At 37.9% G+C, this 18,268-nt stretch overlaps 1 protein-coding gene across 4 annotated transcripts in view; it reads right to left on the reverse strand.

The window, feature by feature from the left end:
• The window catches only part of TRPC1 (transient receptor potential cation channel subfamily C member 1), a 67,989-nt gene that overhangs the window by 12,072 nt on the left and 37,649 nt on the right, over nucleotides 1-18,268 (reverse strand). For 3 of the 4 annotated variants that reach the window (XM_061193596.1, XM_061193595.1, XM_061193597.1), the window contains 2 exons: nucleotides 7,852-7,991; nucleotides 6,038-6,181 (listed from right to left, as the gene is read on the reverse strand). In XM_061193596.1, coding sequence (XP_061049579.1) covers nucleotides 6,038-6,181; nucleotides 7,852-7,991 — 284 coding nt within the window. Of the gene's footprint in view, nucleotides 1-6,037; nucleotides 6,182-7,458; nucleotides 7,562-7,851; nucleotides 7,992-18,268 lie in introns of those variants that run through there. The other variant, XM_061193598.1, reaches the window with a different exon arrangement.

The raw sequence follows: 18,268 nt of genomic DNA on the forward strand, positions 1-18,268 counted from the left end.
CCCGCTCAGTCATGCTCCCAAGTCCTTTGTATGTAATCTCTAAAATAGTATTCTTCACTTTATACTTTATGTTTGTCTCTTCTAGCAGTCTTTAAGGGCAGGCACAATGTCAGTAAGCTCCAGAGCCTGGCATATTAATTAAAATACTGAATACATAACTACTTTTTATATGTCTTTTATCTAACTCTTTACCATTTTCCAAGAGGTATCACATATTTTTATTTATCCTGCAAGGTGGGGAAGGCTAGCATTATCTCCATTTCTCCAAGTGACAAACTGAAACTCAGAGAGATTTAGTGAATTGCTCAGGGTGAAAGAACTAATAGATGGCAAAGGTGGAATTGAATTCTTGCTTCTGACTCCTTGCAAGCGCTTTTCTAAAACATCACTTTGCGGTTTGTATCTTAGCTCTCCCATTAGAAATTTGGGGCTGGGTACAATTAAGAAATATTTAGTTCTCATGCATTTTGCCTACACAGCAGGGCTTGTTGAATTAATACACGAATAAATGTATTCTAAAAGATGTAATTGTTAATTAACATTTTGCACCATCTTTTTTCTAACACTATGTGAGCTGGGCCTTACTTTCCTGACCTATAAAAGAAATGGCCACATGCTGCATCAGACTTGCTCATCTACACGCTATTAAAAATTTGTCAGACTTCACCCCAAACTATTTAATCAGCATCTCTGAGGGCAGGGCTGGAGAATATAGGTTAAATGTGCTCCCCACACCATCCTTGCAGCCTCTCCAGTTTTTGAACCCCTAGACTATACGACTTCTAAGTTTCCCTCTAGCTCTGACATTCCATACTCCTTTCAAGAAAAAATATCCATCCCCAGTATACCCTAAAATGCAAAACACCTGAAATCACTCTTTACTCACAAAGAACAATACTTTACAAACAACAATAATATGCCATTTATGTTATACAGGCCACTAAACTAAGTCTGATAATTATCCAATAAAAACAAACAATTCACTAGGAATAAAGGATGCACTCGTGTGTCACATACTACATTCACTTTCCAAGTTTTCTTGTATTATTTTTCAGGTCGGTCACAGTTACCTCCACTACTCTAAGGGAATGGAGGAGTGGATCTAAACGTTTATGTAAAGCCCATGATGCATCAGGTACTCTGCTGTGCATCTGATATACACTGACCCATTCAATCTTCACAACAGATACAGAAACTGAGACTCCAAGAGAAGAGGTAACAGTAAGTTATGGAGCAAGATTCTGAACCAAGCTGTGTGATCCTGTCTTTCGCTTCTTGTCTAATCACCCAACTACCAGTATTAAAGGCTGCGTAAGTCATTTGACACACATGGATAAATGAAGAAGAATTTTAAAAATCTATAAATTATGAAAGCCTGCCAACAGAAGTACTGTACAGTAAAAGTTAATGAGGGACTCATATTACTCAAGAAAACTCTGAGAAGCAATTCAGCACGGTGGTTAAGACCATTAGCTCTGGAGCCAAACCACCTGGGCTGGAATCCCAGTTCTACTACTCAACAGCCGTGTGACCTTGTACAAGTTACTTAATGTCTCTACGCCTCAGTTGCTTCCTCTGCAAAACGTAAATAAAAGAGTCTGCCTCTTCGAATGGTTGTGAGGATTGAATGAGGTCATAAATGTAAATAAAGATCTTAGAACAGTATCTGACACACAGTTAAGGACTCAAATGTTCACTGTTAATATTACTATTACCACGATTATTTATAGATTGTGTCTTTTTTTTTTTTGGTTGTTGAAGTATGTAACATTACTGATTTATGCCCAATCATGTCTCTTACATCTGCTGAGGTAGATTAGCTGGCATCCTGAATTCAAAAAAGCGGGAGAGCTAACTTCAAAGAGCAGGCTGGCCTCTGGAGTCAGACCGACGCAGGTTCAGCTCTTGACTCTGCCACTTAATAGTTCTGTGAACTATTTCTCTCCCTAAGCCTTAAACCCTCCATTTGTAAAATGAAAATAAAAAATAACAAGGGTTGTGATGAGGGTTAAATAAATGGAAAACATATAACAGAGTGCCTGGCCCACATGAAATGTTCAATAAATGTTAGTTGCTGTTATTATTGGGAACAAGCAGGTACAGCAACAGCTAGGATGTAGCCCTATTTCTCCATCAGATTTTTTTGTTTTCTCAGACCAATCAGTGCTTGTATTTACTTAACCCCATCTAACAAGTTTTTCAACTCAATTCAACAAACATAGTAACTACTATGGCAAGGCAATGCATAAGGTGCAGACCAGAAAGTGAAGATATATTCCCAATCCTCAAGGAATTTTTAATTTAGTAGAAACAACATAACATAATTTAGGACAAGCTAAATTTAAATTGTCTTATGATTAAGACTTAGCTATAGGAAGTGCTCATTAGAGGTCCAAAGTACTAAGTCCATCATATGGAGAAATTCATTCTCATGGGAGTACGAGTGTAGGAATAGATTTTCTAGTGGTGGGGACACTAAAGCTGGTGCATGTTCCCTCTCCCTGGAATGCCCTACAGCCAACCTCCTTTCAACTCATCTTTTAAGGCTTAATTTCAGTGTCATCTCTTCTGGGAAGTCTCCTCTGATGCCTTAGACTGACGTGAGTACCCTTCCTCTGAGCTCTCTATTACAGCATCTACCATTCCAAATGTTGTCATTGGCTTGTCATCCTCGGTGAACTGTGAGTTCTTTAAAAGGAGACTGCAGCATACTCATTTTAGTATTCCCAGTGTCCAGTACCTATCAGGCACTCAATAAATATTTATTGAATGAATAAGTAAAGTTTCAACAAGCAGAGGATAGTCTGGGACAGCGGTCCCCAATCTTTTTGGCACCAGGGCCTGTTTTCGTGGAAGATAATTTTTCCACAGACGGGGCAGGCGGTGGGGGGGATGGTTCAGGTGGTAATGCGAGCGATGGGGAGCGGCAGATGAAGCTTCACTCGCTTGCCCGCCGCTCACCTCCTGCTGTGCAGTTTGGTTCGTAACAGGCCGTGGACCGATACCGGTCCGTGGCCTGTGGGTTGGGGACCCCGGGTCTGGGACATTCTAAATAGGGTAATAACATAAAAAATGACAAGGAAGTGGGAAAGCACAGGACCTGTGTGAGATTAGTGATTGGTCTTGGCCCAGATGGAGAAGTATTTCATGAAGAGATAAGGAGATGAGTATAGTGAGCAATGGCTAGAAAGTAAGGCCCGATTGTAGAAGGCCATCTTCCAAAGTCTACCTACAACATGTCAGAAATTTAACAAATACAATCATACAAATTTCAAGTAATAGAATAAAGGATTCAATCACTGCTGAATCAGGATCATTTTAGGTATTCCACTACAGGATAATTCCACGAGCTTGCTTTGCCTGGTACAGTCCCAGTTCACAGCTGTTGTCCCAACTTAGTAATGAATAATATCCTTTTCATTCTCCAAAGTGTCTCTATTTGAATGATAAATTATAGTCATTCTAACTAAGGGAGAGATCTGGACTCCTACTGCAGGTTATATAACCAGCTAAAATAAAAGTCTGTCAGCTTCTAAATCTACAAAGATTTGGAAGGAAAAAAATGTTAGTAAATGGAGATAAATTTAACAAACAACTGCAGTAATCACATAAAAATATTATCTGACATCGCATGTTATGTAAAGGAAAAAAGCTGCACTTTAGCTAAAGTGGTTAACTTATTGCCAATTTTCCTTTTGCATTTGTTTTAGCTTTATATTTGTAACTGGATCACTCTTTTAATTGAGTTCCTTGCTTCTGATTAACAAAATGGAAGAAAATGTATTATGAATCTTCTGCACAAAATTATTCTAGAGTTCTTTGTCACCAATATGTTATACAAATCTGTCATGTCAATAAGATTATACTGGAAAACAAATACCTTTATTGGAGAAATTTTTTAAGTAAAAGCCTGAAGATAGGACTCTACAGATTCTTATTAAATATCTATTTTTCATCCTCTTTCTGACTAACCAGACCTTGATTTCTTGGGGGGAAATATGCTCAATTAAAAGTACTCATCTCCTCAGAGATACAAACAGCCATGTAACCCAATTCTGGCCAATGAGTTATAAGTGGAAGTATTTGGTAGGCCTCGAGGAAAAATAATCGTCCTCCTGTTAAAAAAAAGAAAGACAGCTGGCTCATGCTTTCTGCCTTTCCCCTTCTTCCTGCTGGATGCAGACTTTATATAATGACTTGGAGCAGGGAGCCTGCACCATGAGAACCAGTCACACTCGAAACAAGTTTATATATTTGCAAAACTCATCAAACTATACAGTTAAGATGTGTACATTTTACTGTATGGCAAATTATACCTTAAGATAATTTTTTAAAAAATCATTTGCTGGACTAGATCATAATATTTAAACATATATTATGATTAACCTGTAGACCTTTTAAAAAATAGGAGTACACTAAATATTTGTTAGCTTCACTTAAATTATTTGCTAGTTCTGTGGCTATTAGAACAATATAAAGTACCTTGCTGGAGGAGAAAAACACACACCACAGCTAAAAAGACAAATACCCACTTATGCAGTTTTTGTATACATGTCTATAGTTTTTTTTGGGAAAAGATTAAGTCAGGAAGACCTGACTCAACAGTTCTAAGAAAAAGAAACAAATAATTTACTAAGAAATAATAATATACTTTTTCCTTTTTAACTCGTTTTAAAAATCTGTAAAGAAATTTTCAGTATAGAAACTTAGTGATACCATCAGTTATAAGCTAAAAAACAAAGAAAACAATGTGCATATAGAAATACTGTGGACTCTTGATTAAAACATTTATAGACAATATTAGTGATAAAATTAAATCAAAATAACAGACAGTCTAAACCAGTGTTTCACAAACCATGTTTTGGAGAAAAAAAGAGACCTGAGCATATTTCATGAAAAATGGGTATGATGTTAACTGAATTTAGGTGATGACAGTTTGAACAAGATCAAACAAGTTTCTTTCCTTCTTTCTCATAGGCTTTAATGTGATAATGTGCACTGTGAATTCCCAAAAGAGGTTATATGGAATGCAGTGCATCCCAAACTTATTTCAGTCAGAGCATCTCACAGGACTTGGCTAAGAGAGAGTCACACTTCAGGAAACACTCTTGGAGGATGACAGCACAAGCCAAATCAAATGGGGTTTTTCCTACATATTTTGTTTTCATATCTCTGTTGGAGAAGGTAATTATGCATCTTATTTAAAATATCTCCTTTAAAAATACAAAAAAGAATCTAAATTGTTAGTAAATTTTGACTTAACAAGGAAAAATGAGTATTGCTCAGGTTTTCAGACTTATAAAATAAAGTATTATGTAGAGCTGGTCACCAAGCAGAACTGACTCCACCTTTCAAGAACAATCAACTACTAAAATCTGTGGGGTACATGCAACCAATTATGAGTCCTTTCTTTAGTGTAAAGAGACTTAGAATTTAGTCCTGGACTCTCATGTATAATAATCATACTGCTTTGAAAAAATAAAAGCTCAATTTCTTTAACTATAAAGTACTGTAAATCATAAAGTTGGACTACATAAGCTCTATGGAATTTTTTAGCTCTAAATACTCTATTTTCCAACTTATTACATTTGATATTTATTAAGCAAAGTAAAAGAGTATTTTGTTAAAATATAACTTACATATTTTCAAAATCATCATGAAGTATGAATTCTGTTTGTACAACATCTCCCTTATATTTATCATTTAAAACTTTAAATGTGAAATTCATTTTGGTAAAAAGCAAAATTTTATGTTCCTCTACTGTCTGAAATATAACTATATTTTAAATAAATCTACGACTATGAACTCGGGGGAGAGGGACAACGGACCACAGCTTAACAAAGTTTGGAATATCTAAAAGCAAAGGATTATCATTCAGGCAGAAGCAAAGCAGATGAACATGCTGTGACTTTTCAACTGTTAACTATTTTCAAAAGCAAAGTTTAGCTTTAAGATCATGAGAAAACAATGTTCCAGTGGACAAGTAAAAGGTGTAGTAGTTTTAACAAATTTTCTTCAAGAAATTTTAATTACTTACCTGTAATGGACCCAAAATAGAGCTTGTTGTATACATAAAAAAGAGACGAAGATAACTCAGAACATTGGCAAACGCAAAAAGCCCTTCTGCCACCAGTGTAGGATGGAATGCATCCCAGTCCTTTCGATCAGCAAAATCATGAAACTAAGGTTAGGGGGAAAAAAAGCCAAAGATAAAATAGCTCTCTCAACTTAGGAAAATAGAAACAAATATTCTGACTGTTGAAAGAAAACTATTTTATGTCTCCTTGTGGGGGAACTCCATTTATGTTTTATAAAGTTCTCTTCTTTTAATAGAAATAACATTGTTTTAAATAAATAAAAGATTTCTACATATGTGGGGCAATATCACTTGTGCTATATAAAGAGGTTTTCTCAGAAATTCTTATGTTTTAAAAAACTAAGTCATTAAATTTTTTATGAATGAAATTTTTGCTAGTTTTTCTTAAATTCCACAACACAAACTTTAAGAATGTGTGCTGTCAATTAATTAGCTATCACATTAAATTAACCTAGCCCTTTGACTCAGGATTCTACAATGGCCCATAGACGCTTTCTCCCTTCTAAATAACAAGAAAAAAAAGAGTGTATTATTATACTTAGACATAGAATGACCACATGTTCCAATTGCCTGGGACAGTCCCAGATTACATACCAGTTTTCCTGGCATAATTATTAATTGTGCCCCCTTTCATTCGTAAAGTGTCTTGGTCTGAATAATAAACTATATGGGCACCCTGCTTCTAGAACTAAAGAGACCAGTCTAAAAAAACCAATGACCCTCAACCTCTCTATCAAACCATCTATCTATATATGATCAATTTTTATTTTCTTAATAACTTCACAACTCTGGTCATTGAACATACCTAATAAACATGTTCGGTACTACTGATCAATTACAGGAATAGAGGTTTTTAATAAAGTGATATAAGATAACCAGTTTGCTTTCTCTATAGTCTATAAATTAGTCAAAACCCAAAAAATATTATATAAATAGTTCCTTGAATGTGACAGCTCAGAATTCTAAACTCAGGTGTAAACAAAGATAGTTAACATAATCTCCATTACCTTTCCTAGGCTTTTAATAAATCTTTATAAAAGTAACATTATAAGATGTCTATAAGGTTAGATTTTTGTCAAATTTTAAATTTAAAAATATAGGAATCAGAAAATAACTGAATTTACATAACTTTTTAAGCTGTGGAAGATAATAGTCATGATTTGGAATGTGTAAAACACTATATAATGAGTTCCATTCAGATAAACTTTTTCCTGATAGATATAAAGATATCTAACACTAATCAATTTAAGTAACTTTGTGTTACTTAGGTTAATGAGGTAATATATAGGTTAATGAGGTAAATGAACCTAGCTCAGATGTAAGGAATTGGCATTTGGTAGAAAGAAAATGCCTAGACAGACCTGGATTTAAATCCAGTCTTGGTTTCTTACTGTGTGGTCTTGGACAAGTTACTTATTATCTCTGAGCTCCTTTTCCTTATTTGCAAAATGGGAATAAGGACATCTGTCTCATAGAATCCCTGTGAGAATAAAATGAGATAAAGTATAGCAAGTATCAATCATGGTGCCTGGCATAAAATAGGTAACCAACATTTAATGGTAATTAACACCCTTGAAGCTATTAGAAAGGAAGGAAACAATGTGTACTATTCCCTTGCACAAGGATAGGTTTAGAATGAAAACACATCAGACACAGATTTGGGCCAAAGTAACTCTGAGATACATAGCTAAATATCCTGGTTTTTTCCTAAATAAACTTTACTTGTGCCTCCAGTTGACATAGTTAATAGTCACCTTGTTGTGAGCAACCACTTTGAGGGCAAAGGTTGCCAAATAAAGTGAATTCATGACAAAACTGAGTTGATTACGTGATTCTTCTAAAAAGTCTTCCAACCCTTCATACCAGAGTCTTTTAATGTCTGACCAAATCATCCCTAAAAAAGGAAGAAAAAAAATCAGATAATGCTCTCTTAATTCAATAATAAACTAAAAAATACCTTAAGACTCAAAGTACTAAATAAATAACACATGTCAGTTGTAGCCTCATTAAGAAAAAAATAACATTCAGTAAAATGTTCTTAAAATATGAAAGAAAATAACCTTAAGTTTCATATGATAATATCCTTCCCAGAGAGGGATTTTAATAAATGATGTGAAACAAGCATAAGAAAGCAAATTGATGTTAAATACATAACCCCCAAAAGGCTCAGTTCCTGATTCTTTTCTCTGTCTACACTCACTCCTATAGTGACCTCATCCAGTCTAGTCTAATGGCTTTAAATACCATCTATGTGGTAGACTTTCAAGTTTTTATCTCTGAACTCAACCTGTATTTACATAATAATAAATATCTCTAAACTTCTGTCCTAAACTTAACTTGTATAGGTACTTGGCTACTCTACATCTCAAACTGGATGTCCTAACATGTCCAAACTGAACTCCTAATCTCTGCACCCAAATTCACTGCTCTTGAAGACTTCCCCATCTCACTTGATAGCAACTCCATCCTAGCTGTTCACTCTAAATGTCCTTGAATCATCCTTAACTGATATTCTTTTAAATCACACATTCAATGCAGTAGTAAATCCTGCTGGCTTTACTTTCAAAATATAGTTAGGATCTAACCTTTCTCACCACTATTTCAACTTCAAGCCACTATCTTCTCTGGCCTGAATTACTTAAATAGCCTAGTCTCCCTGCTTCTACCCTGTTCTCCCTAAAATCTATTCTCAACACGGCAATCAGAGTAATCCTTTTAAAATGCAAGTGTTACTTCTCTCCTCAAAACACTGCAATAGGGCTTCCCTGGTGGCGCAGTGGTTGAGAGTCTGCCTGCTAACGCAGGGGACACGGGTTCGAGCCCTGGTCTGGGAGGATCCCACATGCCGCGGAGCAACTAGGCCCATGAGCCACAATTACTGAGCCTGCGCGTCTGGAGCTTGTGCTCCGCAGCAAGAGAGGCCGCGATGGTGAGGGGCCCGCGCACCGCGATGAAGAGTGGCCCCCGCTTGCCGCAGCTAGGGAAAGCCCTCGCACAGAGACGAAGACCCAGCACAGCCAAAGGTGAATAAATAAATAAATAAAAACACTGCAGTAACTCCCAGAGGAGAAAGAATTAACTGCAGGACAGAACTCTTTTCCCATGGGAACAAAATCTCATGTTATCATCTATTTAAGTATTGCCTTGGAAACATACTACATTAAGAAAAATACGGAAGGTCAGCTGTGTTGAAGATTGTTACAAAAACCACCACTGACCGGGAAACTGCATCTGGACTGGGAGGACTATGAGTGGACTCAGAGACCCTGAAAGTAGACCCAACCAGGACCATATGAAAACATGCTGAGAAACACAGGCCTCAGCCTCTCTGTGTGATGTCTCTCTTAACGTAAAGTGTGCATGTAGTGGGAGCTACATTCTGAGGCTTTCTAAGATATCCTGCTGGATTTATAAGAAATCCTGGTAGATTTCAGGCTTCTTTGGCTGGGGTAGCCCACACCCATGAATATGGCCTCATTCCACGCAACTGAGTGTGCCCCTATGGGGGTGGGAAGCAGCCCCGTCTTTTGTAAGAACTGCCAATAAAGATTATTTGAAGCTGTCATGCTGACGTGCTCTATTTCCTGTCTTATGTCTTCCAAAGGTAAGTAAACCTGGTGCCAGGTTTCTGCCTATCGTGTCCGGCGAGTGTGAATGTTAATGAGAACCTAAGACCACCGCTGCTGACTGTGCAGAGTGGGCATTGCACCTTCCCTTACAGCTCATTTTATTCAGAGTCAAAACCAAATTCCCTACAATGGTCTACAAGGCCCTACATTACCTCTTCTCTCTGATCTCTCCTATCAATCTTTCCCTCCACTACTGGCCTCCTTGCTTCCTTGCTGTTCTCTGAACACACAAGACTCCTGCCTTAGGGCCTTTACATGGGCTCTTCCCTCTGGCTGGAAGCTCCTCACCCAGACATCCATTTGGCTAACTCCCTCACTTTGCATCTTTGCTCACCACCTACTCTGATCCTCCTATTTAAAATTGCAAACCCCGTGCCCCTCACTCCAAATCCCCCAACTCTTCTTTCTTTTCCCTTAGTACTTACCACTTTTAAACAATGGATATAATTTAGTTATTATGTCTATTATTAACTGACTATCTTCCTCCCACTTCGGGTAAACTCTTCAAGGGTAAGAATCTTTGTTTTATCAACCAATGTCCTAAATGTCCTATATAGTGCCTGATACACAGTGGGTGCTCAAAAATTTGCTCAATGAATAAATATACATAAATAAAAACCAACCGAACCAAATAACTCCCTTCCCCTTCTTTGGCCAGAAGTTTCTCCTTAGTTATATATTCCTGGGAATAACAGAGAACAGTACTACAATCAAGAATAGCTTTATGACACATTCCTCCACTAAGGTATTTTTAAGGAGAATGTAAAGTGACAAAAGAACAGAGTACTACAACCTAAATATGGATGAAGATCAAGTTAAGCCAATCAGAATCATTCTCTGACTTACCAGTGAACAGAATAAGTACCCTGGGAAACACATGACGTATTCTCGAAAAACTGTTCGTAACATCTTAATTATACAGTACCCATATTTTATGTAGAAAAACATTTTAAAATATTTGCAGGTCTGAAGGGAAAACACTTTTTAAAAATTCCACTTGGATGAGCTTCTATTTAAAATGAATAGATAAAAACTAACCAAAAATGTTAAACCAAATAGTTTACATTTTATTAACCCAAACACTGTAACAGTAGAACACTAAGCCAAGAAAGATGCTTACAGAAATAAGTGTTTTATTTCTGTAAAATGTAATATTATACCTAAAGGGAACGCTTGACAAAAATTACAACATGAATTGGAGAAGATTTTGATCAAAAAAGGCAGACATATGAAAGAATATTAAGTACCACTGACAGGTAGTTTCCCAGCTCCTGTGCAATATCCCACACCAAAGTGAAGCTAATACACTTGATGTATTTCACATTTCTGAGCTGGATTGGAAGAACACAATAATTTTAAACTATTATAAGCAATGCAATCACTACATAATCAATGGACTACATTTTGGGGTCCTTTTTTGTTGTTTTTTAGAATTAGTAAGATTAGCAAACCCTAATCCCATCATTCTGGGAATTCCTTGAGGCTTGCTCCTAGGTCCTCTCTTCTTCTCATCTTATACTTTCTCAAGTGTCTCGTGTGCCCACAGTTTCGTCTACAACATATATGCAGATTATTCGCATACTGCTAACTCAAGCTTAAACTTCTTCTTGAGCTCTAGACTATGATATCCAATTGTCTGACTGACATCTCTTCTGAATTTCTCGAAGGCTTTTCAACTTCAACATACCCAAAACCACACTCAGGATCTACTCTTTCACAAATCCCCAAACCTAGTACTCTTCTAGAATACTTAGGTTGCTTAGTAATTTCCTCCTCCCTCACTTCATATATATATATATATTTCCATGTCCTACTGGCTTTACTTTGTAAATATCTCTCGAGTCTGTTTCCTTCTCTTTCTATGGCAACCGTCTTAAGTCCAAGGCACCATCAGCTTTCATCTAGAGTACTGCAACAGGCTCCTTATTGGTCTCCCTCCACCTACTCTTGCCGCAGCCCTTCCTCCCAACCCGTTCTCTACGCTGTAGCCAGAATGATCTTTTCAACATGAAAATCTGATCATGTCACCCACCTACTTAAAAACGCCAGTGATTTTCCACTGCTCTTAGTATAAAGTCAAAATTACTTAACATGGCCAACAAGTCCATGGTCTGGTATAACATCCACTTCTATAGTTTCATCTCAAATCCCACTTCCCTTGTCCTCCTTCCTCCAGCCTTTACGCAGTCCCTTCTTTGCACTATGCTCCCTCTTGCCACAGGGCATCTGAATCTAACTTTTACATCAGCCTAGAATATTTTTCTCTCCCAATTCTCCTATAATACTTTTCTTTCCCGATTCTCCAAGTAGACTCTTATTTATCCTTTAAATCTTAGCTTATCTATCACTTCTTCAAGATAGACTTTCCAACCCCCTGAGTAGGTAAAATGCCCTTAAAAAATGCTTGCTCTCCTAGCTCCATGACCTTTACTTAGTAGCACTTAACTCATGTGTAATTTTTTATTTTATCTGTGTGATTTTCAAGTTATTGGGTGTTTTTCTTTTAAACAATAATTAGACCGTAAGCTCCATGAGTGTTGGGCCATATCTGTTTCTGCCTGTGCTTGGACAAAGTAGGTAGACAACATTTCAAAATATACATTTCTGTAAGGGCTGTTCTATTATATTCCAATGGTAAAAAATTAAGTAAATGGATACCATTAATATTCTGCAGATTCATCAACACATTGTTTTCTTTTTTTCTACCTTGCTTTTTATAATTTAACCCTACTTTTTTCCTGGAGGGCTAAGGAAAAGAACAGGAAACAAACGTACAGAAGCCAGGCATCCTGAGTCAGAAGCCCCTGTGCTCATTGCATGAAAAAGTAAATTGAACCAAGGAGTGACTTTGAACAAGTAGGCAAATGATTCCTACGTGTTTCCTTAGAGCAAGTTCAGATCTATATATTTAAGGAAGTCAGAGTGATCTAAAGACATAACAGGTTCAGAAAACATCCTTCGCAAGGTTTATTCATATCTAACTGTTTCAAAGCAGAAGCTGTGCTGAGAAAAGAAAAACACTTCCAGGAATTTTACTGGCATAATTCATACTGCACTCTTCTACTGAGACAGAATATGTTTAGAAAATTAATAATATTGTGTGTTTGTGTGTGTGTGTGTGTGTGTGTGTGTGTTCAGGGTCATTGTGATTAGAAAAGAGTAGCCACAGTTTTACCATTTGTTGTGAAATTCAGTGACAGCAGCAATATTTATGCTATCCAAGGAGTGGTATGACTCTCTGACTTCAATGAGTTTTTACTCACTGCTAAGAAATATAAACTTTACTTCTTATACAGACTTGGCTACAGACTTGTTTATTTTATAAAACAAAGAAAATATTTTTTCTCTCTCACTACTATTTAAACAATAGGTTATAGATAAATGATATAAATTTTCCTTTTATGACTAAGGTATATATAACAATCTTTCACAAGTAGTTTAAATAGAGGGGAAAAGTGCTTCTAAGAGATTCCTTTCAACCTAACCTACCCAATTAAAAATATAAACAAATTTCACATTGAAAAGATCTACAGCAATGCAATTTGGAGTCAAATATGATAAAGTATAAATTATTTCCTAAATTAAAATATTAAATTTTAGATAAGGTAGTGGAAATATCAGAAACACGAAAATATTAACAAGAAGAAATTATTTAATTCTCTTTAACCTAAAGTTCAAATGTGTATTATTTTTACTGTATCTACCTAATTTTAAACATTAATGCATAACTCTGATTTAAGATCAAGTTACTTGAAATGAACTAATTTCCAAATAAAAATAAAAATCCCAAAATACACTTTTATATCTGAAGAACTAAAAGTGAGCACTGTACATTAACTCTTCTTAAATTATTTAATAACTGAAACAGTCAAGAACATATTAATCAATCAGTGCTTTATAACATAGAAAAGAATAAATTTCAATATTCCTTTTACTCTATAGCAAAGAGTAAAAAAAAAAAAAAAGGTGGGAAATGCTGAGGTTAAAAACAAGGTTGGAGAGACTGCGGGTAGCAGAGGGGGGAAGCTTCGGAGCCACGGAGGAGAGCGCAGCCACAGGGGTGCGGAGGGCAAAGCGGAGAGATTCCCGCACAGAGGAGCGGTGCCGACCAGCACTCACCAGCCCGAGAGGCTTGTCTGCTCAGCCGCCGGGGCGGGCGGGGCCTGGGAGCTGGGGCTCGGGCTTCGGTGCTAGCCGGGAGGGAGTCCGGGAAAAAGACTGCAGCTGCCAAAGAGGCAAGAGAATTTTTCTTGCCTCTTTGTTTCGCGGCGCGCAAGGAGAGGGGATTCAGAGCGCCGCCTAAACGAGCTCCAGAGACGGGCACGAGCCGCGGCTATCAGCGCGGATCCCACAGCAACAGGGACGCAGAGGGAAAAACGGAGAGATTCCCGCACAGAGGCTCGGCGCCGAGCAGCACTCATCAGCCCGAGAGGCTTGTCTGCTCACCCGCCGGGGCGGGCGGGGGCTGGGAGCTGAGGCGCGGGCTTCGGTCGGATCCCAGGGAGAGGACTGGGGTTGGCTGCGTGAACACAGCCTGAAGGGGCTAGCGCACCACAACTAGCCGGGAGGGTGCACGAGAAAAAGTCTGCAGCTGCCGAAGAGGCAGGAGACTTTTTCTTGCCTCTTTGTTTCGCGGCGTGCAAGGAGAGGGGATTCAGAGCGCCACTTGAACGAACTCCAGAGACGGGCGCGAGCCGCGGCTATCGGCGCGGACCACAGAGACGGGCATGAGACGCTAAGGCTGCTGCTGTCGCCACCAAACAGCCTGTGGGCGAGCACAGGTCATTCTCCACACCGCCCCTCCCGGGAGCCTGTGCAGCCCGCCACGGCCAGGCTCCCGTAATCCGGGGACAACTTCCCCGGGAGAGCGCACGGCGCGCCTCAGGCTGCTGCAACGTCACGCCGGCTTCTGCCGCCGCAGGCTCGCCCCGCCTCCTCCGTACCACTCCCTCCCCCCGGCCTGACTGAGCCAGAGCCCCCGAATCAGCTGCTCCTTTAACCCCGTTCTGTCTGGGCGGGGAACAGACGCCCTCAGGGGACCTACATGCAGAGGCGGGTCCAAATCCAAAGCTGAAGCCCGGGAGCTGTACGAACAAAGAAGAGAAAGGGAAATCTCTCCCAGCAGCCTCAGAAGCAGCGGATTAAAGCTCCACAAACAACTTGATGTGCCTGCATCTGTTGAATACCTGAATAGACAACGAATCATCCCAAATTTAGGAGATGGACTTTGGGAGCAGGATATATTAACTTTTCTCCTTTTCCTTTTTTTTGTGAGTGTAGATGTGTATGCTTCTGGGTGAGATTTTGTCTGTATAGCTTTGCTCTCACCCTTAGTCCTAGGGTTAGGTCCGTCCGTTTTTTTTTTTGGCTTAAAAAATTTTTTTTTCCCTAATAAATGTTTTCTTAATAATTTTTTCCTTATTTTCTATTTTTAAAAAAATTTTTAATAAGTTTTTTCATATTTTTATTTTAAAAAATTAAAAAATTTTTTTTCTTAATAAATTTTTTCTAAATAATTTTTTTCTTATTTTTAGTATAAAAAATTAATAAATCTATTTTTAAAAATTAAAAAAAATTTTTTTTTCTTAATAAATTTACTCTTAATAATTTTTTTTCTTATTTTTTATTATAATTGCTTTATTTTATTTTATTTTATCCTCTTTTTTTCTTTCTTTCCATTTTTTTTTCCCTTTTATTCTGAGCCGTGTGGATGAAAGGCTCTTGGTGCTCCAGCCAGGCATCAGGGCTGTGCCTCTGAGGTGGGAGAGCCAACTTCAGGACACTGGTCCACAAGAGACCTCCCAGCTCCACGTAATACCAAACGGCGAAAATCTCTCACAGATCTCCATCTCAACATCAAGACCCAGCTTCACTCAACGACCAGCAAGCTACAGTGCTGGACACCCTATGCCAAACAACTAGCAAGAGAGGAACACAGCCCCATCCATTAACAGAGAGGCTGCCTAAAATCATAATAAGGCCACAGACACCCCAAAACACACCACCAGACGTGGACGAACCCACCAGAAAGACAACATCCAGCCTCATCCACCAGAACACAGGCACTAGTTCCCTCCACCAGGAAACCTACACAACCCACTGAACCAACCTTAGCCACTGGGGACAGATACCAAAAACAACGGGAACTACGAACCTGCAGCCTGTGAAAAGGAGACCCCAAACACAGTAAGATAAGCAAAATGAGAAGACAGAAAAACACACAGCAGATGAAGGAGCAGGGTCAAAACACACCAGACCTAACAAATGAAGAGGAAATAGGTAGTCTACCTGAAAAAGAATTCAGAATAATGATAGTAAGGATGATCCAAAGTCTTGGAAATAGAATAGACAAAATGCAAGAAACATTTAACAAGGACGTAGAAGAACTAAAGAGGAACCAAGAAACGATGACAAGCACAATAAATGAAATTAAAAATACTCTAGATGGGATCAATAGCAGAATAACTGAGGCAGAAGAACGGATAAGTGACCTGGAAGATAAAATGGTGGAAATAACTACTGCAGACCAGAATAAAGAAAAAAGAATGAAAAGAACTGAGGACAGTCTCAGAGACCTCTGGGACAACATTAAACGCACCAACATTCGAATCATAGGGGTCCCAGAAGAAGAAGAGAAAAAGAAAGGGACTGAGAAAATATTTGAAGAGATTATAGTTGAAAACTTCCCTAATATGGGAAAGGAAATAGTTAATCAAGTCCTGGAAGCACAGAGAGTCCCATACAGGATAAATCCAAGGAGAAACACACCAAGACACATATTAATCAAACTATCGAAAATTAAATATAAAGAAAACATATTAAAAGCAGCAAGGGAAAAACAACAGATAACACACAAGGGCATCCCCATAAGGTTAACAGCTGATCTTTCAGCAGAAACGCTGCAAGCCAGAAGGGAGTGGCAGGATATACTTAAAGTGATGAAGGAGAAAAACCTACAACCAAGATTACTCTACCCAGCAAGGATCTCATTCAGATTTGATGGAGAAATTAAAACCTTTACAGACAAGCAAAAGCTGAGAGAGTTCAGCACCACCAAACCAGCTTTACAACAAATGCTAAAGGAACTTCTCTAGGCAAGAAACACAAGAGAAGGAAAACACCTACAATAACAAACCCAAAACATTTAAGAAAATGGGAATAGGAACATACATATCGATAATTACCTTAAATGTAAATGGATTAAATGCTCCCACCAAAAGACACAGACTGGCTGAATGGATACAAAAACAAGACCCATATATATGCTGTCTACAAGAGACCCACTTCAGACCTAGAGACACATACAGACTGAAAGTGAGGGGATGGAAAAAGATATTCCATGCAAATGGAAATCAAAAGAAAGCTGGAGTAGCAATTCTCATATCAGACAAAATAGACTTTAAAATAAAGACAATTACAAGAGACAAAGACGGACACTATATAATGATCAAGGGATCGATCCAAGAGGAAGGTATAACAATTGTAAATATTTATGCACCCAACATAGGAGCACCTCAATACATAAGGCAAATACTAACAGCCATAAAAGGGGAAATCGACAGTAACACAATCATAGTAGGGGACTTTAACACCCCACTTTCACCAATGGACAGATCATCCAAAATGAAAATAAATAAGGAAACACAAGCTTTAAATGATACATTAAACAAGATGGACTTAATTGATATTTATAGGACATTCCACCCAAAAACAACAGAATACACATTTTTCTCAAGTGCTCATGGAACATTCTCCAGGATAGATCATATCTTGGGTCACAAATCAAGCCTTGGTCAATTTTAAAAAATTGAAATCGTATCAAGTATCTTTTCCGACCACAACGCTATGAGACTAGATATCAATTACAGGAAAAGATCTGTAAAAAATACAAACACATGGAGGCTACACAATACACTACTTAATAACGAAGTGATCACTGAAGAAATCAAAGGGGAAATCAAAAAATACCTAGAAACAAATGACAATGGAGACACGACGATCCAAAACCTATGGGATGCAGCAAAAGCAGTTCTAAGAGGGAAGTTTATAGCAATACAAGCCTACCTCAAGAAACAGGAAACATCTCGAATAAACAACCTAACCTTGCACCTAAAGCAATTAGAGAAAGAAGAACAAAAAAACCCCAAAGCTAGCAGAAGGAAAGAAATCATAAAGATCAGATCAGAAATAAATGAAAAAGAAATGAAGGAAACAATAGCAAAAATCAATGAAACTAAAAGCTGGTTCTTTGAGAAGATAAACAAAATTGATAAACCATTAGCCAGACTCATCAAGAGAAAAAAGGAGAAGACTCAAATTAATAGAATTAGAAATGAAAAAGGAGAAGTAACCACTGACACTGCAGAAATACAAACGATCATAAGAGATTACTACAAGCAACTCTATGCTAATAAAATGGACAACCTGGAAGAAATGGACAGATTCTTAGAAATGCACAACCTGCCAAGACTGAACCAGGAAGAAATAGAAAATATGAACAGACCAATCACAAGCACTGAAATTGAAACTGTGATTAAAAATC

The sequence above is a fragment of the Eubalaena glacialis genome, chromosome 6 (assembly GCF_028564815.1).
Source record: "Eubalaena glacialis isolate mEubGla1 chromosome 6, mEubGla1.1.hap2.+ XY, whole genome shotgun sequence".
NCBI classification, from domain to species: Eukaryota; Metazoa; Chordata; class Mammalia; order Artiodactyla; family Balaenidae; genus Eubalaena; species Eubalaena glacialis.